The following is a 26,940-nucleotide window of genomic DNA, read 5'->3' as shown; positions in this document are numbered from 1 at the left end:
CAGCAAACTAAGCCCACGGACCAACCTGGACCTCTGCCTGTCTTTCTAAGTGAAATTTTATTGGAACTCAGCCCAGTGTGTCCTTTACTTGGTATCCACTGCAGCTGTTGCGCCATGCCAGGGCAGAGCGGAGTAGCTGCAACACCTGTGGCGTGGTCTTTAAAGCCAATACACGGACAATCTCGCCCTTTAGAGAAATGCCTGCCGACTTCTGTGTCAGACCATCAGAGGAGATGAATCCTTGAGCACAAGTCTAAAGTGATTTCTCCGCATGTTAAAGGGAAGTCTTACGGTAGGTTCTTCACCATATTTTGAGGGAGGCTTCTGGAGTGAGAAACCTACATGAGTGTCATTGTTCAGAGGCCTGTCTAACAAGCACAGGATGCTTGGGGCTGGTGCACGGGGATGATCCAGAGAGATGATATGGGGTGGGAGGTGGGAGGGGGCTTCAGGATGTACACCCGTGGCGGATTCATGTCAATGTATGGCAAAACCAATACAGTATTGCAAAGTAAAATGAAGTAAAAATAAAAATTAAAAAAAATAAAAATAAAAGGAAGGACAAAGGAGGAGAAGCCCACAGCCAAAGAGAGACACGTAAAAGGCACAGTAGGAGGAGCAGTCACCTACTGTTATTACCTACTATTTTCTTCAGTGAATAGAATGAACTTGAAAGTGAGAGGAACCAGAAGAACATCACAGAGATGAAAGGACACTCAGGAAAAGGTGTGGAGGTAAGAAGCCTCTGGGCCCTTAGAAATGGGTTCAAGTCCAGTGGCACTTGGCTGAATATATACTCGTTTAAAGGACACACTAAAGTTTAGGAAATCATAACAAACACTGGGGAAAGGTTTAGAATGCTACAGACAGACCATGATCGATATTCATCAATTGGAAAAGAGTAAACTTTGAAACCTTTCCGTTAGAAAGTCAAAATTTTAAACTCTGGCAGAATCATTAAGAAAAGAACACATACCCCCATGGGAAAATGCACAAATATTAAGTTGACAGTTTTAAGAAATAGAAACAAACATGGTCAAAAAACATATGGCAAAGTTATGCCACAGTCAACTATGCTGGTAATTAAATAAAAATAAAAACAAGTAATAAAATAGCAATGAGATCCTGTTTTGCCTACTGGACTGGCAAATGTTTGCAGAGACACATAGGCTGGCAAGAGTGTAGAAAATCAGGCCATCACATCCATATGGAAATGCAAAGTGGTACAGACTTTTTGCTGGGCAAAGTGGTAAGTTTTCAAATATGTGCAACATATAACCAGCAATTCGACTTCTAGGAATTTAATCTAAGGAAATAACTGTGAATAGGGATGTTCATCACAGCATTACTAATAACAACAGAAATTTGATATAGTCTAAATGAAAACTTTCACAGTTTGGTTACAAATACTTATACCACAGAATATTTTCAGCCATTAAAATAGCACTTAAAATGAATTTATGAAACAGATGGATATCAGTTACATAAACAAAATATGCGTGTATATATTTATTACTGCATTTATAGTTATAATATCTAGACACTATATTTAGTATCACATGTTTTCTTATCAGATCTTGGCAACTCTATTAAATAAAGAAGAGCAATAATAATGATAAGGATAGCTAATATTTATTGAGAGCTTCCTTTATGCCAGGCACTTTGCCAACCATCTTATATGGATTATGTCATTAAAATCTGACACAATTGTATGAGGTAGACACTATTATTAATGTCATTTTATAAAGGAGGAATAGAAGCCATAAAAACTTGTCCAAGGTTACGCAGAAAGTGCAGGGTACTGCCAGGGTATGAATGCACACAGCAAGTTACTGAAACGCTGTGCTCTTAACCACTATTCTATACTCTTCGGGTACCATTATTTCTCCCAGGGACGGATGGAAGTACAAAGGGATGGACAGGAGGATGGATAGATACATAAATAATAGGGTGGATGAACAGCTGGATGAATGGGCAGAAGTGTGGGTTGATGAATGGATGGATTGGCATAGGAAGGAAGGATGGATGCGAGGGGAGATGGATGGAGGGACAGATAGACGGGCGGACAGATGGATAAGTGGAAACATAGACAAATAGGCAGGAAAGAAAAAACATAAAACTAGCTCTCTCTTAGTGGTTCTTTTATGGTTTTATTCCTTCTTTATCCTTTTCCAGGAATAGTCAATTTTTCTACAATGTATTCCCTCTGCAATCAGACTATAGAAATGTATTTTATATTAAAACAAATTACAATGCAAAGCACAAAACAGCACTCAAACTATTATGGTCTTTGTATCCATCTCTTGCAAAATGGTATTGAGTTCTAGGTTGAGCAAGAGTTGAACAATGTTCCTCTTCTACTTGCTATGTATAGTCCCAGAAGAAAATTTCCAACACACAGCCAAAACACCAGGCAGCTTCCTGAATGCCACCCGAGAATCTGTGGGCAAGTCCAGCCAACCAAGAGAAAATGTGCAAATGGGATTTTCTCCCTCACAGATAGAGCCTCAGTTTACAGCCATAGTTGGCTAGAGAATAAGGATGTGAAGGAACTTGGATTTTTTTGTTTTCACAGCTTAGACTTTATATTGTGAGTTTATGATTGGAGAAAAAATAGCATGGCCACTGAAGTATTCAAAAGGCTTGCATCCCAAAATTGGACAAGGCTGAGCAATCAGAGGAAACCAAGTGGCCTAAGTCTCGTTGCCTGAGAAAAACTTGGAGACACATTTTAAGTCTGAGCTGTTTCTAGTTCAATTGCACAGCAGATGCATCAGGGCAGTAAGAGTTTAAATGTAATGCATTTATTTCAGTGATGACATTTCTGAGCAAAGTTCTGTTAGTGTTAACTTCAGGTGAGTCAAACACTGCAACGAGGGGCATGAGAACAGATTCCCTCTGACTTCCCTCCTCTGTCCCTTGGCTCACCCTGGGCCACACAATATGCCTCCAAGGACTTGAAAAATTATAGGCACCGGGTTGCTGCTATTAACTAAATAACTTGCTTTGTCTGCTGCATAGACAACTGAGGGAGCCTCATTTTGTTACCTGTCAGCTCTCCGAGTCACTAGAGCTGAATCCAGCTCACTCTCTTGACACCCCGCCCCAGGGAGCCTCCCTGTCTCAACAGCATGCCTCTGCTGGCTGCCAAACCCATCTAATGCCTGCAGATTTCCTTCCCCCAGGAGCGAAGGCTCTTAAAAGTGGTATCCACTTTAAAAGTCTGTCAGCTAGAGGAATATATCTGCATTATGTTGAAAAGAGGGAAAAGCAAAGAAGCTTAGCATGAGGGCATGCATGAATTGAATCAACAAGGCTTTGTTTATATATGTAACTCTTACATGACACTTTACTATTAGCCATATACTGGTCTTAAAGTTTTAGAGTAATTTTAAAATATAACCCCCCCCCCAAAAAAAAAACAGGAAGCATGTATTATAAATAGGCCTGTTTTATAGATGAGGAAACTGAGGCACTGAGAGGTTAAATAATTTGCCCAGAAAGTGTTAGTTGCTCAGTCATGTCAGACTCTTTGTAAACCCCTAGACTGTAGCCTGCCAGGATCCTCTGTCCATGGGATTCTCCAGGCAAGAATACTAAAGTGGGTAGCCATTCCCTTCTCTAGGAGATCTTCTTGACCCAAGGATTGAACCTGGGTCTTCTGCATTGCAGGCAGATTCTTTACCGTCTGAGCCACCAGCTACCAGGGAAAACCAAGGTCACAAGCAAATCGAAGAGTCAAGATTTGGACCCAGGCAATTGGGCTTCAGCAGTGAGCTCATTAGCAACAGGGAGTGTCCATTAAGCCCGGTGCTTCAGGCACAGGGCCAAGATGACCAGCATGATGGACGTCTCACCTTTGGTCTCTACAGACAACACTGTCAAGAGCAGAGGCTGCCTAATCCCAGGCACGCTCTTACTTAATCCTCACAGAAGCTGTGTGAGCGAAGTATGGGTTTATATACACTCCTCATACAGATAAGGAACTGAAAGTTAGACTAGATATTGTGCCAAGGTGATGCGAAGGCACAGTGTCTAGACTGACAGCTGAAAAGCAGAGGCTCGGTATCACTGCTTCTCAGACCGGTCCTCCGATCACTGCATCATGACCACCAGAGATGACCGACAAAATGCACGTCCCCGGGCCCCGTCCCAACCATACTCAGTCTGGGCCACTAGGCACGGGGCCTGGCAATGTGCGTTTTGCACAAGACCCCTCCTCTCGCTGATTCTGACATGCGCAGGTCTGAGAACTTTCTCTACTGTACCGGCTCTTTCTCCAGCTGCTCAACACAACTGCAGGTTATGATGATGGTGATGATGGTAATACTTGCTATGCAATATCAAGGAAATCAGCTCACACACAATGGCATGGGTTATGAGTGGACCTTCCCTGCTTTCATTTCACACAGCTGCTTAGTAAGTCATATTTTCCACAATGAAGCTGGCATGGCTTTTAAGCCCTCTCATTTCTTATGCTTCCTGGATTTAATGGGGTGAAACCCCTTTGTCATTGCCTCAGGTGATGAGATTCTATAAAATCCTGTCTCTCCAACCCATATAAGGTGATAATAAAATGCAGATGATTGAAATTAGTGAACTCTCTCATAGGACAGATCTCTTCAGACCTCTAAACATTAGAGGCAACGTCTAGCATTTATGGGATCTTTGTATTAAAGTGGCAGGCTTATACCTGCTTCCTTCATTTAAACAGTTCCATTTCAAAAAATAAAAAAATATTATTTTTCCTTCACAATATCCCAAGAAGGAGAGCAGGAATTATGCACACCAGAGAGAGTGAACAGAAGACAAAATGGCTGGATCAAAATCCTACTAAGAATATAAATAACATTTTTAAGATTAAAAACCAGATTTTGCATGCCCATCACATTTGCTTTTTGTTGTTGTTGTTTTAAAGGAAGGAAGGGGGAAAGGAAGAGGGCAAGGGAGGGATGGAAAAGGAAAAGGAAGGAAGAGGTAGTCAGGGAGGACAGAGGAAAAAGAAAGAAGGAGAAAGGAAGCCAAAGAAAAGCTGGGAGGAACAGAGCCCTGCAGCAGCGTCCCACCTTCTGCCAAGGGTCTGTCAGGAGCCAAAGCATTCTAATGCTCTGCGGGGCTGGTGGTGATGGTTTAGTCGATAAGGCATGTCTGACTCTTTGCGATCCCATGGACTGCAGCCCACCAAGCTTCTCTGTCCATGGGATTTCCCAGGCAAGAATACTAGAGTTGCCATTTCCTTCTCCAGGGATCTTCCCAACTCAAAGATAGAACCTGCGTCTCCTGTATTGAGCAAGTCTCCTGGATTGAGGACAGATTCTTTACTGACTGACACACCAGGGAAACCCAAGAGTGAGAATCACCCTTATTTCCTTCACTATTCTCTCAGCACGGAGAGGGCAATGGCACCCCACTCCAGTACTCTTGCCTGGAAAATCCCACGGACAGAGGAGCCTGGAAGGCTGCAGTCCATGGGGTCACTAAGAGTCGGACACGACTGAGTGACTTCCCTTTCACTTTTCACTTTCATGCATTAGAGAAGGAAATGGTAACCCACTCCACTGTTCTTGCCTGGAGAATCCCAGGGATGGGGGAGCCAGGTGGGCTGCCGTCTATGGGGTCGCACAGAGTCGGACACGACTGAAGCGACTTAGCAGCAGCAGCATTCTCTCAGCACAGTTAACACCTGTGATCCTGAAGCTCTCCTGGCAGAGGTGACCACCACACACTGCTGGCCTGGTTTGCCTTATGTGCACACACACAGGCCAGAGAAGCCAGACGTGGAGACTTTGGAGCCGGAGGGCGTGCATTGGATCCATGTGACCTTAGGCAGTAAGTGAGTCTTAGTGTCTAGTCTCCACCTCCATGTCTGGGGGATTGTATTATATCCACCTCCTGGGAGGCTGGGAGGACTCACACCATAGTAGTTGGATATTGCCTACCCCGTGTAATACTCTGCTAGTAAAGATGAACACTTATTACATGGCATACAAGTGTTACAAAAATATTGACATGGTAGTAATTTATGAAAACAGAAGTACAAATTGAGTCATAATTTATATGCTCTAGAAATTTCTGCTGTTTATTTTTAAAAGTTCCACTAGAGCACCAGGGATACCCTTCCATATCTTTTCCGTGTGTATGTTGTTATCTCTGTGAAGAAAGAAAACATCAGTCCAGAATGTCTGTCTAGAAAGTTATGCAGGCTGGGAAGACATTCCAGAACCCAGTTTTCCAAGATGTCCATCACTGTTATGATAAAACAGAAGTTACATAATAATAAGATTTCATATGGAAACCCAGCTAAGAAAATCTTGTCTTGTTTATGTTTTATAGCTATTTTCTTTTGTGGGATGCTCTTCTTAAAATGGAGCACAATAAACACCACCACCCCCATCCCCCCCACCCCAACCAACTTCTCCCGAGTCAGCTGAGAGGAGAGCACGTCCTGGTGCCGACACTCTTGCAGCGTCAGAAGGAAAAAGAGGCGGCGGAGGGGGGCCCGAATCTACAGATGTGTAACTCTGTCTGTAGGTAAGCAATACCTCTGCATCCTTCTGTGCTTCAGCTAGTTCTGGAATGGATTAGGGATAGAGTGGAACAGAGGCCAAACATGCTTTCTGGTTATTTTTTCTTGCTTTCAAAACACATCAAACAATGACTAATAGCGTTCATGACACTGCTCTGGAGAAACTAACAAATGTTTATTAAAGTTTAAGGTGTGCTCCTTGCTGCGCTCGAGGTATCAGTGCGTTATTTCATTTAGTCTTGGCCTGATGAGAAGGAAACAGGTACAGTTAATGTGCCCATTTCGCAGACTGGAAAACCAAGACTGACAAGTGAGGGCACATGCCTGTGGTTGCGCCGTGGTTAGGAAGTGGCAGAGCCGGCGGGGATGGACTCAGCTCGCCACGCTGGCCGTGTTCCCTCCCTGAGAGCTCCACGCAGCAGGTGGCGCCAGCCATCCCCATCAGGGCAGACTTGAGGACACGGAGGGTAATGAGCAAACCCCAAGATGCGGACTTCTGTGTGGGAACTACGTTCCGTTTCTCTTTTACGTTCAAAACTAAACATTTTGTTAAGAAAATAATTATGGGATGAAATTCACACACTAGGTAGGCTATAAAAATATATGAAAAGTTTAAGTAACGTCTTCAAAATCAGCCTTACATTAATGTTGAAGAATTGCCGGGGGAGTATCCTAGTAGGCTTTTAAAAAGTATCTCAAATCCAGTTGGTTTTATTAACGTATTATGTTGCATTCCTTTTTTACTTAACATTCAATCATAGCATTCTCCCTTGTCTTTGAGTAGTTTTCAGAAATATTGTTTTCATGACTTCGTGATGCTTGATCATACACGTGTATCAGAGTCTGTATGACTTTCCACGAGTTGTTTCTGAATTTCTCCTGTTATAAATTGTGCTCCAGGTGACATTCTTGCACATAAAAACTTATGTATATATTTTTAATTCCAAAAGCCCTAAATATAAATGGGATCTATAGAACACACCATCAAATGTGGTAATAAAGCAAAGGAAACTGTGGAACGGGGCTTCCCTGGGGGCTCAGCGGTAGAGAACCCGCCTGCCAATGCAGGAGACATGGTTTCTATCCCTGGGTCAAGGAGATGCCCTGGAGAAGGAAATGGCAACCCAATATTGGGTTGTCTGGGAAACCAATATTCTTGCCTGGGAAATACCATGGGCAAAGGAGCCTGGTGGTCTATAGTCCATAGAGTCGCAAAAAGTTAGACATGCCTGAAGCAACTAACAACAACAGCCAACTATGGAAGCACATAAAGGGTCTGTAGGTGACTTTGTAACTCAGTCACCACTAGACACTGACTACATAAGATTTCTTTTCTCCTTTGAAGTCTTTCTCGGCTTCAGCAATTGCTCATCATGGAAAGCTCAGGTTTCATATGTGATACCAGGAGCACGAGGAAGAGCGTGTGAGCAGGGGCAAATTTTGTAAACATTTCCCAAAGCATCTAGCCTCTCCTTTTCCTGGGGCATACATCGTCTGAACTAACCTAACACACGTTAAAGCAACAGACTCCACCAGAGCCGGAATCAATTTCCATTTCCAAGTCCCTGATTAATTCTGCCTTTATTTAAGAGTTTGGATGAATGGATCAAGAAAATTATTTTTATGACCTCAGTATTCTAGCTACTGTATTTATTCCTTTAGAAAATTCTATCCATATTTCATTTAAATATAACCTCAAAATTTTCATCTTCTGCTTTAAAAAATTTGCATTTTTATACACTAAAATGCATGCACTTGATACTACTTTATTTATAATGGCAGACTGAGCTGAAAATTCACTTAGACCTGAATTAATACAAACAGAGATTCCTAAGAACATACACACACAAATAATCACATAAGAAAGTTAATATTAGGAAACTTGAAAGATAAGTTCCAGAAAGATAAAAATTAGACGGAATTACAGTTTTTTTAAAGAGCAAGTGCTGTCCCAGAAAGTGGGGGTGGCTGCAGGGCAGTGCCCCCGGGGTGGGAGCTGGGAAGAGCAGGGGATGCGTGGGGGCGCCAGCCAGGTGATCAGCGGCATTCCACAGGTGAGCAGCCAGACAGCCTTCTCTCCCCTTCCCACCCACGTGCCAGGAAACAGCACCAGAAACGTGGGTGTCTGTCTCCAAGGGCAGCAGTGAGAAGCTGCTGAGATGCTATCTCAGTGGCTTTATTTTCTTCCTAAGCTGAGAGGAATGTTGTAACACCCTTCTCAGACTCCTCTTCAGGACTGAAGAATTTCTTTCCCCAGCCTTTGGGGACAGCCATTAATGACTGGTCCTCCACGGAACTGCCTTGGCTGAAGTCTCAACAGACTCAGTTGCTTTCACATAAGTCTTGGGTAAGCCCAGTCATTGAATCAACCTTGGCCATGCATCTCTTCCAAACACATTTCACACAATAAGGAAAAACAACAGATCATTTGAGATTGATGTTGGAAACATTCCATTTGAAAGAGTCAACACAAACAGAGGAAAGTCTTCCCCAAAGAGGCACTGGACATCAGAGGGCTTAAAGGCTTAAAAAAAACGCTCTCATAGTCTTTCTCTCATTGAATTTTCACAGCCCCAGGACATGGGAATTATTCACCCTGTTTTACAGATGTGGAAACTGAGGTTTTGAGTGTGAACTCCTGCAGCTAAAGCCAGGAGTTCCATCTAAATCTTCTGAAGGATATCATAAAAGTGGAGTTGACCTTAATTTCAATATTAGTATGGAAGGGCTGGTCAAGTTGTAAAGTATAGCATCATATTGATATATAATAGAAAAGTTATTAATTCATAATTATAAGATGCTTTTCACTACAGCGAGCATGACACGCTTGCTAAAGGGCACGGTTGGCCATTGATTCAGGCTATTAGAGCAGCAGCTGGCCTTCTTCAATCAACCAAGCAAGTGTTATCCATAACCAGGATGGACCTGGCACAGATCCAAAAACAAAGCAATTTGCTACTTTCCATTTCCCTAAATCCATCACCAAAATAATAGAGCAAACGCTCCCATTCAAATCACTTTTATATATGCTCAGGCTGAGCTAGATGAAGGCCCTTGGCAGGCAAAACATTCAGTATCCACTTTAGTACTGTCGATATATGAAGCAATCAACCCAGCAGGGAACTATGTAAATGTAATGGCAAACATTTTAATAATAAACTAAAAACACTCAGACCCCTCAGCCAGGTACCAGGGCCTGGTGCCGAGAGTCTGTTTGAGGGTGATCTTGTGGGTAGGAAGAGAAGGAGGATGTTGCTGTGAATAGTCGAGTGACTCCCATTGCAAAGTGAAAAATATTTGTAGTGATACGAAGAGGCTGAACAAACTCTATATGCATTATCAACATATATCATTTACTCATGGAGCTCAAAGTGAGTTTTGGGAGCCCATAATCAAATTACATTAACTGCTATAAATCACTACCCTTCACTAAGCAGTGTCTATGTGTCAGCCTCAAATTTATCTTTAGCACCTCATTGTATGCTTGGCTTTTGGAAGAAATGAAAGCTCAGAGAAGTTAAATAACTTACCCCAGATCACCATTAGTAAGGGTTAGAGCTGGCATTTAAAACCAAGCATTCAGACCCCAGAGCCTGGGTGTTTGCCTGCTGCAGATACTATGAGGACCAGCACTGGGATGGCAACAAGCTTGTGCCAGGTCTGCAGAACCCCAAGCAATGCTTGACCCTCTCCCAGGAAAGATATGGAGATGGTGGGAGCTGACTATGGGGAGGAGGAATGTCCTGGAAGTCTAGATCAAGGATGTAGCTGGTGTTATGGTTACAGGATGGGAGGGGACTGTGTCAGCAAACAGGGGAGCTTGAGAAAATTCCCAGGTTGTGCTAGTGGTGAAGAACCCACTAGTCAATGCAGGAGACATAAGAGACATGGGTTTGACCCTTGGGTTGGAAAGATCCCCTGAAAGAGGAAATGGCAGCCCAGTGCAGTATTCTTGCCTAGAGAATCCCATGGACAGAGGAGCTTGGCAGGCTACAGTCCTTGGGGACTCAAAGAGTTGGAAATGTCTGAAGTGATTTAGCAGGCACGCACAACAGAGATCTTTGTGTCCTCAAAGAAGTTAGCAGCCCACATAACATTTCAAAGAGAGTTTGCTGCCTTTATTTATCTTTTTAAAAAGCTCGGTAAATTCGGACCTGACCTGCTTTTAAATGTCTCAGTCTCACATACTTAAGTGATGCCTGCTAATGGAGAAGGCGATGGCATCCCACTCCAGTATTCTTTCCTGGAAAATCCCATGGATGGAGGGCAGCCTGGTGGACTGCAGTCCATGGGATCGTGAAGAGTAGGACACGACTGAGCGACTTCACTTTCACTTTTCACTTTCATGCATTAGAGAAGGAAATGGCAACCCACTCCAGTGTTCTTGCCTGGAGAATCCCAGGGATGGGGGAGCCTGGTGGGCTGCTATGGGGTTGCACAGAGTCGGACACGACTGAAGCGACTTAGCAGCCTTTATTTATTTATCTTTTGATGCCTATATGAGCATAAATGCTAAAGACAGAATCCTAGTCCTTCGGAGTGGTAAAGACAAAAATATTTGGCTTTTTGTGTTCAATTCGCCAACAGCCTCTTAGAGGTTTGTAAATTCCCTACAGGCTGCCCCTATCTCCACCTCCCCACCCATGGGCAGCACTGATCCCTCCACCAATGCTGGTGCCCCAGACAACACTGTGACCAAGTAGGGCAGCTGCCTGAAGCCCAACCCACCAGGAGACATTCCAGAATCATGCTTTCAGCTCTCAACTCCTGGGTGCTTATGAGTGGCTTCCTGCCTTCCTGTCAGCCTGGGTTTGCGCCTAGGTAACAGGGTCCATTTTATGGAAATGCTCCTGGTTGCTCTTCCTTTCAGATTTTCCTAGTTGACCTCCCTGCTCTTTGCCAGAGGCATCTGTTGCCTTAGGGAAGATTAGGGTGTTGAATCAGGAATGCAAAGAGGGTGAAAGATTTGATATTCAGCCTAAAGACTTCAGTGAAACAAAAGTCTTGAAAGCCTGGCTTTACCGAGAGGGAAAAGGGCTTTCTACACTGTAAATGTAAGCCTTAGGTAGAGCTAACTCAGGACTTCCTGGAGAGGTTCCCACCCACCTTGAGACCTGTTTAGCCTGGGTGAGGAGACAGGGGGCTGCTGCTGGACAGAGACAAGGCAGGAAGATGTTCTGAGTCTCAGAAAGTTTGGCTTTACTCAGAAAGCCCACTGCCTTTACGTTCAGAGCTTTATAGTTTACAAGCGCCAATGTTTCCAAGCATTTTACTCTGTCTTATTTCCTATGAGCTCAGCAGAATTAAAAAGAATAAAATAAGAATAAGGGGAAAAGAATAAAAAAGAAAATACTTTTCAAGAAGAAAGGCAAGGCTGGAGTTGCGCAGGCTCAGATCTTTCCAGCCCCCAGGTGAGATGGAAAGGTGGCTAACTTTTGCATGCTGAAGCTACTGCAAGCTTCTCAAAAAATAAAAAAATAGAGGGGAGGTGGGTGAAACTCAAGAGCTTAGGGAGGATAAGAGATACAGGAAGAGGTAAGGGATAAAGGAACTGCTTATTTCTCATTCTCAAAGTCAAGTAGACCTTCCCGATCACATAGGCGCAGAACGGCTCCTCGAGGGTCAGAAAGGGACGGGGGACCACCGGGGCTTCCCTGGCGGCTCAGACAGTAAAGAATCTTGCCTGCAGTGTAGGAGACCCAGGTTTGATTCCTGGGTTGGGAAGATCCCCTGGAGAAGGAAATGACAGCCCACTCCTGTATTCTTGCCTGGAGAATCCCATGGACAGAAGAACCTGGTAGGCTACAGTCCATGGACTCCCAAAGAGTCAGACACGAGTGAGCAGCTAACTTTCACTTTCACCTTCATGACATCATAGTAGGTGATGTCAACCTACCCATAGGCCTTTTCACTAGAATCCATCTTGGCTCAGAGATGCACGTGCACACAGGGGAGGACTCTGAGTTAAACCCAATATGGACTCAAAGCTGGGCAAAAGCAAGATGACTGATCAGAAGCAGCCCAGTGGGAATCCCCCACATCAGTGATTCAGACTACACGAGGGCACGACTCCCTCTCTCTGAGCCCGCCCAAGTGAGTCTATGCACAGGTACTCTTTCCTTCTAATAAGTGCTTTACTTTTTTCACTACTTCCCATCCCTTTGTGGAAGTTCATTTCTACACAGCTAATAGGCCAGGACCTTGTCACAGGCCCTGGTGGTCCAGTGTTCCAGTGCTCTCATTACTGCAGCCTGCCTTCAACCTCTGGCTGGGGAACCAAAATCTTATTTCAAGCCACTGCAGGCCACCAGGGATCACTAGCCCATGCCCTCCCTCAACGCCTCTTCAGACCATGGGAATGACGCCTGGGCCACATCCCCGTGGGCATCTACCTGAAAATCCTGGTTGCCCCCTAATTTCAGTTTCCTTCCTCAGCGCCTAGAATTTGATGCTGAATTCCCTTTCTAGCTTGATTTATCCCCACTCACCCTCTCTTTCTGTTTCTAATTCGACAAACTTCCTTCCACTGAAAAATGCAGTGCTAACCATATTCCTTGGAGGTTTTGACTCATATTTTGAACTGTTTTTCAAGCACTAATTATTTCTTTCATGTTATTCAGAATCAGTGTTTCCTCATTTGGAATCCCCCCTGCCCCCACGGAATTTAATGTATACATATGAAAATTAAGACCAGTTTTAGCTAAAAATCGATCCTCTGGGAGGTCTCTGCAATCAGCTGACTGGCGCAGTTAAGAGGAAGCTGGATGGCTGACAACTGTTGGGGCTTCAGATGGGGATGAAATAAGCTGGTGCAGCAGCTGGACACTTTTCAGGGGTGTCCTGCCAAGACGTCATTTACCAAGTTGCTTGCAAGGAGGAGCGGGGTTGTGTGGAGGTGGCTGGGATCTGGTGGCTGGTGGCCCAGCACACTCTGCTGCCCCAGAAGCAGCTGCGGTATGGAGGGCCAGCTGAATGTTTCAGCGGAACTGAGGTCTGCAAATTTTCAGGGGAATGTTCTCCTGGGGAGGGCAGCCTGGAACTCAGAAATCCAAGATGCTCTGCATGTGAAAAGTGTCCACTGTAACTCATTAGGTAGCAAAACCCAACCTGAACAGACATGGTGATATTTGCTGTCCTCAGTTAGCCTGCTTAGGGTAGATATCCATATGTGCTACTGCAGATGTATCTGACTTATTACAGGGGCTGCCCCAGAACTCCCTGGTGGAGTGGGTAATATACAGCATATACACGTTACTAGCTTTCTCTAAATTCCAAAACACATCTGGATCTAAGGCTTGGAAGAATTGCTTCTCAAATGCTTTTCAGGGAACATCCTTTTCATCTGTAACCCAAAGAGATTCACACACGAGGAAGCAGAGTGTGTGTGCATTGGGAGGTGGTGGTGTGGAGACTTAGAGGAAGTAGGGAGAACACACGTCCTATTTTGGAGGCGTTACGGTGAGGGTTGCAAGTCCCCTGTCCTGCCTTCAGTAAATGCTGGCACTGCCCATTCCAACAGCATCATTCTGCAGAATCCCCTTCCTTTGCCTTATTCTTTCAAATGATAAAATCAACCCAGATGGCTCAGCAGATAAAGAATCTGCCTGCAAGGCAGGAGACACAGGAGATGCAGGTTCCATCTCTGGGTCAGGAAGATCCTCTGGAGTAGGAAATGGCAACTCACTTCAGTATTCTTGCCTGAAAAATCCCATTGACAGAGTAGCTTGGTGGGCTATAGTCCATAGAGTTGCAAAGAGTCGGACACGACTAAGAGACTACACACACACACACACACACACACACACACACACACACACACAACCTTTATGTTAGAGTGCCCCAAGTGACAGGCACTCTCCTAACATTTTGCAAATGTTATCTTGAGTCATCAATCCTCGAAACAGCACTTCCATTCTACAGATGGGAAAACTGAGGAGCCGAAAGCTTGAGTGACTGGATACACCACCACGTGGCAAGTGATGGACACAAGTGAACCAACTCAGGAGCCCATCGCAAGAGCCCCACGAGGTTCACGGGTGCCCCAGTCTGTTCTCCACAGAAAGTACTAGAGCATTTCTGTGAGAGGAAAGTGGATACAGCTTTCCACGTGGAGAGAACAGGCAGGGTCAGAAAGTCAGAGCTCCTTTTCCACTGCTGACACTTCTTTTGAGATATTGGATCTTTAAATCAACCTTCATGCCTTCATTGCTAAAACGGGATTTAGAATCCTATCTTATAGGGCGGTTGATTTGATGAAATGGATAAAATGATAGCCCCTTTCAACCCAGGTCTCCCGCACTGCAGATGGATTCTTTACCAGCTGAGCCACAAGGGAAGCCCAAGAATACTGGAGTGGGTAGCCTATCCCTTCTCCAGCAGATTTTCCTGAATCAGGAATCTAACCAGGATCTCCTGCACTGCAGGCGGATTCTTTACCAACTGAGCTATCAGGAAAGTCCTTTCCTAGATCAGAGTATCTCAAACTAAAAACCTGTTTTCATCTTAGGGCTTTTACATTACCTGATCCCTCTGCCTAAAGGCTTACGAACGCAGTCTCCACCTGATCGGTCCCTTCTCCTAGTTTAGGGCTCAGCTTCTCAGAATTTCTTTAGCCACCTATTTTATCACGTCCATCCAGAAATCTCTATCACACAACCTCCTCTTATTTCCTTCATAGTATTTATCGTCAGCATTTTACGTGTAATTTTTCTGTCTTCTTAGATGTTTTTTTCTATCATGGCTGTCTCTCTCATTCCATAAAAATGAAAGCTCTGGTATAAAAGGCATCTTTTCTAGAATTTTGGTTCCAAGTTTTACCCCTTGTACCTAGTATAGGGTCTGGCATAAGGGATGTGACCATACTACAATTCTTAAATAATTGGCTAAACAAATGGGACTCCATGTATGTCTTTTCCTATCCTATCCCCTATTTCTGCCTCCAAAAAGAGAATGCAAATTCGGTCAAATACAAAAAGTGCCTGGGGATATTCTGACTGGCAAGTGTTTCCACCTCTTGCCCTTTTGCTTTCAAACCAACAAAAATTTCCATGAAAATTAAGATAAAAAGGACAGACAGAAGGCATCATAATTTTTAGGATATGTGTGGATTTGACCTATTATAGAATAATAAGGTCTTCTGCCTTCTCACACTATTTAAAGACATGCTTAATCTTGTCCAATTTATGTTTTGATGTCGCACTCATTAAGCAGCTCAATTCATGTGGTTCTAACACCTTAAATTAGGAGATGTTCCTGTAACACCTGTGTGTTCCTGAATTCTTAACCCCTTGAAGAAAAACAGAAATAAAAGAGATTTATATCAGCTCCAGAACCATGTGAATGAAGACACTCAACAGGTTGAAGAGTGAGGCCATATGGCAGTACTTAGAATTTGACAGTCTTAATTAAGCAATCTGCTCACCAGCATCACCAGTGAGAAACCTGGCATGATGGTTGTCCTCATCCCTGCCCCCTAAGAGACGTTTCCAATGTGCGCATGTGCTAGGTTCTAAAAATTCTCATGCATGAAGCATAGCCTGCAGTCATTGAACGTCAGTCCTGAAAGGGACCTTAGCAATAGAGTAGAACACCCCCAGTCACTTCAGTCATGTCCAGCTCTTTACTACCCTATGGACTGTAGCTCGCCAGGCTCCTCTGTCCATGATATTCTCCAGGCAGGAATACTGGAGTGGGTTGCCAGGCGCTCCTCCAGGGGATCTTCCTGACCCAGGAATCAAAGTGGTATCTCCTACATCTCCTGTATTGCAGGTGGATTTTTTTACCCAGTGAGCCACCTGGGAAGCCCAAAGATGGAATCCAAATAGGCGGGAGAAACATCAACAACTCAGAAATGCGGGTGATAGCACTCTAATGGCAGAAAGTAAAGAGGGACTAAAGAACCTCTTGATGAGGGTGAAGGAGGAGAGTGAAAGAGCCGGCTTAAGATTAAATATTAGAAACACTAAGATCATGCATCTGGTCCCGTTACTACATGGCAAATAGACGGGGAAAATGTGGAAGTAGTGACAGAGTTCCTCTTCTTGGGCACCAAAATCACTGCAGACGGTGACTGCAGCCCCGAAATCAGAAGACGACTGCTTCTTCACAGGAAAGCTTTGAGAAACCTAGACACTGGTGAAAAGCAGAGACAGTACTCTGCACAGAAAAGTCCGTATATTCAAGGCTATGGTCTTCCCAGTGGTCACATACGGTTGTGAGAACTGGACCATAAAAAAGGCAGAAAGAATGCCAAAGAATTGATGCTTTTGAACTATGGTGCTGGAAAGGACTCCTGAAAGTCTCTTAGACAGTAAGGAGGTCAAACCAGTCAATCTTAAGGGAGATTAACCCTGAATATTCACTGGAAGGAGTGATGCTAAAGCTGAAGCTCCATTATTTTGGTCATCTGGTGTGAACAGATGACTCATTGGAAAAGTTCTGATGCTGGGAAAGACTGAGGGCAGAAACAAAAGAGGGTGTCAGAGAATGAGACGGCGGGACAGTATCACCGATGAAATGAACATGAACTTGAGCAAACTCCAGGAGACGGTGAGGGACAGGGAGGCCTGGTGTGCTGCAGTCCATGGGGTCACAAAGAGTTGGGCACGGCTGGGTGAATGAACAGTGACAAAAAGAACACCCTCACAGTGAACTCTCCTACTTTTGCCAGCCCAAATCTTCCTGGATGCCTTGACTGGTTCAGGGATAGACACGTGACCCACGCTGGACCCAGAGAGTTAGCCATGGAGTGTTTGCTGGGATACTTGGAAACAGAGATGCTCTGGGTTGTTAAGCTGGAAGAATGAACGGCTGGAACTTCTGGTGGCCATCCTGGAGGAAACCCCTCTGACACTGAGGGGCATCAACACTATATAAAGCAGAGCTGAAGAATGGTGATATTGATGATATCATTACAGCATCAGATCCAGGTGTTCCTGAAGCCAGATCAGACCTTGAGATGTTCAATTACATGAGCTGACTATTTTGTCATTTTCCTAAAGCCAGTTGGAGTTGAATCCAATCAACTTTAGAATCCAATCAAAATAACCCTAATAGATCCTCATTATACAAATGGGGAAACAGGGGTCCAGAGAGGAAAAGGGTCATACAGGTTAGTGTTTGAGCTGGAACAGACTCAGGGATTCTGCACTCTTTTAGAAAACTTGTCTTCTAGATGTCTTCCCCAGTCTAGACCCTGGGAATTGCCTGGGGCTCTGCTCTCACCCTTGTTTCTTACTCTGCTACTTCTTAACCATCCTGCCTTCTCCACTGACCAGCTCTCCTTCCACATGCCTCCCATCCATCCCACCTCAGATCTTCTGAAATGGCTCCATGTAAGCCTGAGCCTCCCCAGCAGTTCTCTCTTATCCGTGTCCTATTCTGAACTTCCAGAAAGCCAGCCACGCTGATCACATGGCTCCCCTTTTCACCTAGTCCCTGTGTGGATGATTCAAAACACTGAAGGTAGATTGCAAAGTCTCAGTCAATGCCAGCCATTCCCTGCCCTTGCGTCTCTCGGTAGCGTCCTCCGCTTCCCTAACCACCAGTAAGAGCTACTGTCAACGACAGCAATGGTGTGATACAAACATGTGTGTTTGGTCTTTGGAGCGTATCATCTGACCTGCACACCTGTCTCAGGAGCAAGGGTGACTTCACGGAGGTAAACGTAGATACCTATAAGGGGCAGGTGGAATAAAGAGGAAGCTGATTAGTTGACAGGAAGAGAGTGGGGACTGGAGAACCACCAGGAAGGCCTCAGCTCCTGTTATTGCTATACTACTTCCCGCAGAGTTTTCAGAGCCCTGTACAGACCTGAGCATTTAATCCTCAGAACAACCTATTGAGGCTGCTACCACTGTGATTCATTTGCCTCTGGGGTCTATATTCTGGAGGCCCAGTACTTCCCAGAAGTCATGAATTTTTAAAAATGAAATTCTGAATGTTGACAACAAATTCCTTTCATTAAACACTTCAGACTCCTACACGGAGCTGCCAAACAGGACAAGCAGGACGTATCTGTGGGACAAATTTAGCCCATGAGCTGACAATGTGATTCCTCTGGTCTATTTTTTCCTTTCATCCCACTGATAAGAAAATTTATGCCGAGAGAGCTCTACCCATATCCACATTCCTCTTCTCCTAAGGTCCTCTTAGCCGGTTACCTCATATGTTTCCCAGTCTTCAAAGTGCAGCTTAGGACCCTGGTCTAACGGAGGATCTCTAAGCACTTTACCATACCCCTCTCTGGTGTATATGTGTGTTCCTTTCAGTCTGCAGTCATTTTGTATCACTTTACATTTATGAAATGAGGCACTAATATAATGCATTTATGAGGATCATAATAAATATTAACTGATTAGTCAACTGTCACAGTTATGTTGGTGGTGGTGAGTGGGGAGCAAACCTGTAAAAATATTACCCTTCTATAGGATTCTGTTTATATATAGTAATGTAGTCCGCATTCAGACCCAAAGTATAATCACCTTCACGATGATGGAGTGAATTAAGTGACACCAGAATAATTTTCCTTGGTATATCATGACAGTTTAAAACAAATATACCACTTGTAACCCCAACCTATTCAGATCTATGTATACTGTAGTACAGGTCATGTTAAATAATTTCACTGATCAGTTAATCAGTCTTCCAACCTGAAAGAACATGAAAGTTAATAGTACAGAGGACAGTCAGAAAATGGAAAGGAAATTATCATTAGTTTCTTTTCCATTTTTTAAATCACTAAAACTGAAAACCAAAAGACCTTAGGAAGTTCTCAAGGATAGAGGATATACATAGACAGAATCCCGAGTCAGCTTGAACTGAAGAAACAGGAATTCCTCCACCTGCCAGGTTGGAAAGTTCATCCATTTACTACCACTCAAATGAAACCTTTTTAGCAGGGTCAAAAGGGCCTTTGTTTTGACATTTAATTCACTGGCGATGTATTTCCTGTGTTAGGATGCAAAACACCTCTCACGTTGCTTTTTCATTAATTGCCTTCATTTTTCAAGTTCCCTGTGTGATTTATAGTCAATTAAAAACACCCTCAAAAGGCATGACTCATGTATGTTAAGTATAAATATGATTAATTGGACACCATGGACTCCATGGGTGACCTGGCTACCAACCAAGGTCAGTGTCAAGGTGGCATGACCAAGAAACATTTTGGTGAAAGAAACACAGGTGAAAGGCCAAAAGCCAGGAGTATAGGGTCATGGGCAACCTGGCACTGGGCCCATTCAAAATAAGCAAAATAGATACATTTCCCATGTTACAGAGGAAGAATGAACTTGTCTATGAACAGAAAAAACATAATGCAGTAGAAATTTTCTATTTCATCCAGACTGACAAAAATAGATGGGAAAATTAAGCGGCAAATTTCCCTGATGGATCATCACCAACATCAACAAAAGCTACAAGGCCACAAAACCATGGGACTCTGGATAAGAGCCAGAACACAGGAACCCTGGATCCAAAATTTGATGCCACCAATTACAAGCAATGCAACCATGGATAAATGGCCTCGCCTAGTCCAGCCTCAGTATCCTCACCTGTGAAATGGGCACATGAGTAGATTTTTCCCTTAAGGTCTGTTATGAGGTTCAAGGTGACACTCCACACTTAGAAAACATGCATTAAATATCACCTATGAAAGCCACAGATGCTGCACCAGTCAACTCTAGGGGAGCCTTTTAAATTTCCCAACATCTGCCCCTAGTGTGGGCACGCTTGTTACACTTTCTGGAGGTTCTTGATACCTTAAATCAGTGGTTTCCCACAAAATGAGGTAAACAAAAATGTTTGGGGCATCTTTTACAATATAAATTTACTCAAAGACTGACTTCTCTTTTGTAATCGGTCCTAACTCCTATTTTGTTTGTTTTTTGATAACAATGACATTTTAAAAGTCTGGGCAAAGTAAGCGGAGGTATTCTCACTTTATCTCACTCATAAGCCTGCTTTTTCTTTTTTTCATATTCAGATTAAGAAAAATGTTGTAAAATACACTCCTATCAATTCGAGATTTTTTAAAAATTCTACTGGTCCATGAAATTCAAATCCTAGAATCATTGCTTTAGATTCTTCATTAATCTCTTCAGATTTTAATGGCCATGATTTGTCTGCTAAATTCAGGTTTGCTGCTGCTAAGTTGCTTCAGTCGTGTCTGACTCTGTGCGACCCCATAGACGGCAGCCTACCAGGCTCCTCCGTCCCTGGGATTTTCCAGGCAAGAGTACTGGAGTGGGGCGCCATTGCCTTCTCCGAAATTCAGGTTTGATGGCCATTATAAGGATACCAAACCTAAGATCTATGTATAATAATAATACTAACAGCAACAACAATAATAATAACAGCAATGGCAAGAATAATAGTAATACTACTGCCAGCTTCCATTAACTCACAACTATGTTCTAAGCATCTTTCCATCAATCACTGCATTAACTCTAGAGTGGTTATCCTTCTTAGAGAGATGAAATAATTCAGACTTTCAGGATTTGGATAACTCACTCATTGCCATGCAGCTAACATGGGAATATGTCATTTGTTTGAACTCTAGCCGACTCTAGTGAGTTTTAAACTGTATGACCTTAACCTCAATACGATAATCATCAGCAGAATGCAATCGGGGCCCATCCTTACTAGAACTATCAGAAGGTCCCTGCCTGGGTGTTTCTAAGAGGAGGCAGTGAAGAAGCTGTTCTGCTCAGTGGGAAGGAGACGAGAAAAGCAGGAGGTAGTCCCAGGGGCATGACCTCCTGTCCTGTTTGAATGACCGTCTTTGTCTCATCCCCGTGTTGACCAAAGCTAGTCAGAAACAGCGGCCTCTTTCGGGAGTCTCTTTTTGACTGGGGTCACTTGGCTGTGTTAGGATCTGTGCAGAGACGGTGAGCTCACGCCTGTACGTGAGTTCCTCCGTGTCCAGCCTCTCTTGCAGTTAGCTTGGCTCTGTGATTAGGTCTGGCCAAGAATGTGAACAGAAATAATCCATGTCCCTTTTGAGCTCTAGCGGCTAAACATCCTCGGTGCCTTCTCCACCCTTCTCCTTGTCCCCCTGTCTGCCAGCTTGATGACTTGGCCAAATATGCAGGACCAAGCAGGGAGCAGCTTGCGTCCTCGAGTTCCTGCGTGGAAGGCAGCTCCATCAAGGAGAGTTACCCAGAGGGAGGCCAGCTATGGTTCCCTTAGCAAACAGATCCCTCCCTGGTGCCAGGAAGTTCTGTCTGAGCTGATTAGAGCAGGGCAGAGTGTTCCATTCTGTAATTTTTCAGGACACAAGATAGTCAGGGCCTTATCACTTGGTCTTTGTCCACATCAGCTGGTTGGCTGGTCAGTTTTCCAGGCCAACTCTTCTTCTGGAGCCTGGGAGGCTGCAACCGGGGTCACTACCCAAATCTCGTGGTACCAAGATAGTGGCTACCAGAATCGCATGATTTTCACATTGCAGGAGAAGCAACCTCATCAACCAGTTTAAGAGAATTCTGGGTCTTGGAGGCCTCGAAGGACCGCCTGCAACCTGCAGACCTCTGACAGAGCCCTCCCTGAGTCCAAAGATCATGAGCAGATGTCTCCTTTCTGAGTTTCTGCCTTTTAAACTGTCTTCCCCTTTCTTCTTGTACTTCTCACAGAAAATAAGAATAACCACATCTTCCCAGCTCACCTTTCAAGACTAGATGAAGCCAAGTGCTCCTGAGCTGGGGCCTTTGCATCACACTGTGAAAGATACAGCGATAAAGCTCCCTTGGTTACTTTAGAAGAAATAGTGGGATGCCATGTTTTGATCCTAGAAGCTTGTTGAAAAATGGCCCTTTAAAGACAAAAGCAAGTCTAGTTACTGGAAAGGAGAACAGAATAAAGAGTTATTTGGATGTGAGGAAAATAAAAGGCTTTAGAACAACTGAAGGAAAGATGTATCGGAGTGAGCAGTGAATAAAATATTAAGGAAATAAAAGGAGCGGAGGTGACCATTAGTAACAGTTAAAACAGAAAAAGATAAGTCACTGAGAATTAAGGAGAAAGATGAAAAAAGATAAAAGGAAATATTACTGTCTGAACAAAGACAGAAGGAAGTCGTGGACAGAATAAACATTTACTGGAAGGTGCTGAACACTGAACACAGAATTGGTTGAATATAAGTCTGGCATGTGAGCAGATATACTATGTCTGCCAGGCAAAGAGATAACACTTTCAGACAAGTTTATAGAATGGTGAAAAGTGTGGACATCAATTGATTGATTATGCTGTATTTTATACTTTCTGCAAGACAAAAATTCATGATGATTGGAAGCCAAAGCTCTTGTAAAATATCACAAAGACAAAGAGAAAAACTGGAGTGTCATAGGAGGAGTTCAACGTACTGTTACTAACCTGGTTTCTTTTAACCTCTGTTTTTACCTAGATCATCAGCTTATATTTACACATTACTGAATGATCCCTAACCATTTCCAGGATCTTGGCAGTGACCTCACATATCTAAGTATGCTTAAATCACTGATTCTGTTTGATTCTTCCCACTTTTCCTCCAGATGTTACCCTTGTGACAATATGGTCTTCATTCTGAGAGAATGCACCACTCACTGGCTCTTTGGCTAATCACATTTTTCAGAAATAGAAAAGGTCTTGTGTCGGACCACAGGGAAATGCATGAAAGAAACTAAGAATGAGAAGGGAAGGAGGGAGATGTAAGATGTTGGTTGCTTGGGGAAAAAGTCTGTTCAAAGTTTTGGACTTTTTATTTCCTCCTGCATGTTGAATAGAGCAAAACACATTGTTATTACTTCTGGAAATCCAGCTTTTCCCAACCAGTAGCCAGTAGGCATTCTCAGCTCTGTGAAAACTTTCTTCTTCATTTAGGCATAATTAACCTTATTCACACTATGGGGTTGCACAGAGTCGGACACGACTGAAGCGACTTAGCGGCAGCAGCAGCAGCATGACAACCTATGCTCACTGTTTTGAGATAAACTGAAAAATAGCAGCCCACATCTGTTCTTTGTCCATTTTCTCCCCTAGTAATACATATAGGCCCACAGTTTCATTGACAGGGGAGGAGGCTGGCGAGATTTTGCTGATCCAACAATTCACTTACAAAATCACATATAAATTTTTAAATATCCTCAAATCACCAACTTTTACTGAATGTGCTCTCATTGATAATCAACCCAGTTCCATTTCACTTTTACTAGCTTACACAGAATCAACAACCATAACCCACTAAATTACCTAGAGGATTAAAACAAATAAAAAAACCTACACAGACACACACAAAACTGTAATATTGGAATGTACAGGATGGTCTAGTTTAAATTAAAAAGATCCCCCAAAGTACGATTGTTTCCAGCTTCTCAGAGGTAAATTAAAAGCTGTTTGGTGTCGTGAAGATTACAGAAGCAATCACATTTATGGGCCTGCTTTGCATACCAACTCTATTAATTTCCATACTCAGGGTGGCTTCACATTTCCACACATGTTAATATAGATGCCATTTGGGATAATCACTTGGAAAAAAAAGAGAAAGGAGAGAGAGAGAGAGAAGAGAGGGAGATGAAGCAGACGAGAGGAGAGGAGAGCCAGAAAAAATGGTTCTCTGAAGCCAAGTTCCATTTAAAATATATTGATTCTGATAAATAGAAGAATCAAAAGACAAATGAGAGTTCCTGAGGGCCTGACCCGGGAGTCGCATCAGGGATCAGATTAACAATGAAACCACATGTTGGGCTTCACTCCTTGTGCCAGCCCTGCACCTTGTCATTATAGACCCTAGTTACTAAAATGATTTCACTGCCATAACTGCATCAAGACATGCACGGGCTTCGCCTTGCAGGGCTCCCTCGATCCTCAGCACTGCATCTTCATTACTGTGCTCCTTTCAACTCTTCAAATGCGTTCCAGCCTCACAGAACAGTCCAGGTGAGCCGGCTGAACATTCTTCCCCTTTCGTTTAAACATGCTCGCCACGTAGCACAGGAGGGAAGGAACACAGTCAGCCCGGAAGGCAAACCTGGGACCATAGCGCAAGTGTACAGTTATCTTCCCTCAAGGGAGCACAGAGCACTGGACCAAACTAAACCACCGCTTTTATATGCTTCACTCCCAAATGTTAAAGAATGGTGCTCAAGAGCCTGCAATTAAATGGTTCTTTGTCTACCATCAATTTTAAATTCGCTGTGCTAAAACAAAAACATGCTTGTTTTGCATCGAGCAATGTACTCCATGCCCTCGGAAAGATAAACAATATAATATTGGCATTAAAAAGAGGAAGATATTATAACCACAGATCTGAGAGTGGCATATTTTAAGGAAATCAATTGGATTTTGGGGGGATTTGAGCTCAATCCACAAAATAGCCAGTAGAGCTTTTGAATCTTTCAGAAAACCATCTTATTAGTCTTAAGAGTTTAAATTCCTAGAAGCTAACCTTTTGCTCTGGATGTTATTTTTATCCAGTGCTATGTATGAGAAATCCAGGTAGAACAGCAATCCACAGGAAGGCAATGGTCTGTTCTCAGGATCTGCCCAAAGAAAATGGGGCATTCCATTTCCTTTGCATAGGTCAGTACTCACGGTGGGAGCTGATGGTCCCCTTTCCTGGGAGCAATCAGGAAGTGCTCTCTGGTGATCAAATGTGGCAAAGAGATACACACCACTCGATTCACCTCTAAGCTGACAAAGCCCTAATTCAAGACTTTCCACCCTGGGGCAAACAGTGACATTAGAAAAATGATCAGAAAACTCTTAGCTTAGGGAATACTGTATACTGAGGGACACTCTTAAACATCAGTGAATAGGCCAAAAGCACCATCGGGTGACGTTGCTTACAGTTTAAAATTGCCTGGTCCTCAATGAATTCAGCTGGCTGATCGATACGGAACACTTTCTGCTGAAATCCAGGAGTGCAGTCCAAATCTTCTGCAGATGTTAGCAGCAGCACCTGAGAAAACCAAAGCCATCAATATTTTAACGCAGCTTATATGTTTGCCCTGCTAACTTTTTACCAAATCTGTGACTTTTAGAAATGAGCTGAGGTTTTAATTTCATTTCTCAAATGAAGAGGTAAGTTGATACTTCTGTGGCTGCCAACCATCCATTTTGGCAATGAGACTTGGAAAACAGGCAAATGGGAACAGCTGTTGCAGTTTCCATTAAGTTGCAGTTAAAGAAATAACTTTGTCAGATTTTTACACCTGCTTAGAATCTCACTATGGTTTTCCATGTGTGAAATTTCATTACAGAAACTGTCAATTTCATATGATGCCTGAGCGAAAACCAACTTCACTTTCATAGATGCAAAGGATCATTGTCCCCGATGAAGAGGAGGAAAGCAGAGATATTTCACCGGAAGTTACTTCTAACAAGAATTCAAGGCCTGAGACCTTCACAGTGCAACATGGTGGCCATGAGCCACCCATGGATTCTGAGCACCTGGAATGTAGCTGTGCCGAAAGTGTCAGCAGAAAGTACATGTGGAATTTTGAAGACTAAATACTGAAAAAAAAATAAAGTTAAATGTATAATTAATGATTTGTATATAGATTACATGCGAATATGCTATTTTACGATTAGACTAAATTAAATCACTATTAAAATTAATTTTACCCCTTTCTTTTTACTTTAGTTAGTTTTGCTATTAGGCAATAAAAATTTTATAATTGCTTCTGAAGTCTCAGCTTTGTCTTTGCAAATTCTTAGAGCATTTCACTCAGAAGTGAAAAATTCAGGTTATGTGATTTGGAACATAAAAGTTAAGTGACAACTCGTCTCCACAGCAGCACTATGACGTACTCAGCATGTTATAAAACACATTTAACCAACAAGGGGCCCAACATTCTGTGTGTGTTCGTCACTCAGTCATGTCCAACTCTTGCAACCCCATGGACTGTAGCACACCAGGCTCCTCTGTCCACGGAATTGTCCAGGCAAGAATACAAGTGGGTAGCCATTTTCCTCTCCAGAGGATCCACCCAATCCAGGGATTGAACCCGGGTCTCCTGCTCTGCAAGCGGGTTCTTTACCATCTGAGCCACCAGGGAAGCCCCCCAACAATCTAGAGGTTAACGGTTGCTTCAAATTTCACAGCTAGGATGGGTGGAGCCAGGATCTGAATCCAGGTTTAAGTGTCCTCCAATTTTGACAGAGCTCTGCTCCCACCCTTCAGGCAAGCCTTTGTCTGGGATATTTCTCTGAAACCCATGGGATGCTGCTTTAACTGAGTCTGGTGCCAGCAGGCAGTGTTTAGAAATCCACATCCCCAAACCATCACTGCAACCAGGAGAACTGCTCTGTGCTCACCCGCAGGTGAGAGAGTCGAGAAGCAACTGTTCTCTCTCCCACTTGGACCTGAGCACCAACTGTCCATGGAGGTATCTAGCTTGATACCTCATCGCCCATCAAATGTCGTCTCCTTGGCTCATTTTCTC

The 26,940-nt window shown here is 43.6% G+C and overlaps 1 protein-coding gene and 1 long non-coding RNA gene across 5 annotated transcripts in view; one reads left to right on the top strand and one right to left on the bottom strand.

Moving 5' to 3' along the window:
* CDH13 (cadherin 13) overlaps positions 1-26,940 on the bottom strand; it is a 1,037,580-nt gene that overhangs the window by 794,343 nt on the left and 216,297 nt on the right. For all 3 annotated transcript variants that reach the window (XM_004014934.6, XM_060398282.1, XM_060398281.1), the window contains one exon: positions 25,343-25,454. In XM_004014934.6, coding sequence (XP_004014983.2) covers positions 25,343-25,454 — 112 coding nt within the window. The remainder of the gene's footprint in view (positions 1-25,342; positions 25,455-26,940) is intronic.
* LOC114117857 (uncharacterized) lies at positions 115-26,179 on the top strand. 2 transcript variants are annotated; one of them, XR_006056061.2, is made up of 4 exons: positions 115-292; positions 656-734; positions 6,334-6,531; positions 25,756-26,179. It is a non-coding gene; the product is annotated as an uncharacterized LOC114117857 (long non-coding RNA). The 2 variants fall into 2 exon arrangements; XR_003591444.3 differs by lacking the exon at positions 656-734.

Source organism: Ovis aries, chromosome 14 (genome assembly GCF_016772045.2).
Source record: "Ovis aries strain OAR_USU_Benz2616 breed Rambouillet chromosome 14, ARS-UI_Ramb_v3.0, whole genome shotgun sequence".
In the NCBI taxonomy this organism is placed as follows: Eukaryota; Metazoa; Chordata; class Mammalia; order Artiodactyla; family Bovidae; genus Ovis; species Ovis aries.
The sequence above is the reverse complement of the archived record's forward strand: the minus strand, read 5'-3'. Positions and strand labels throughout refer to the sequence as shown.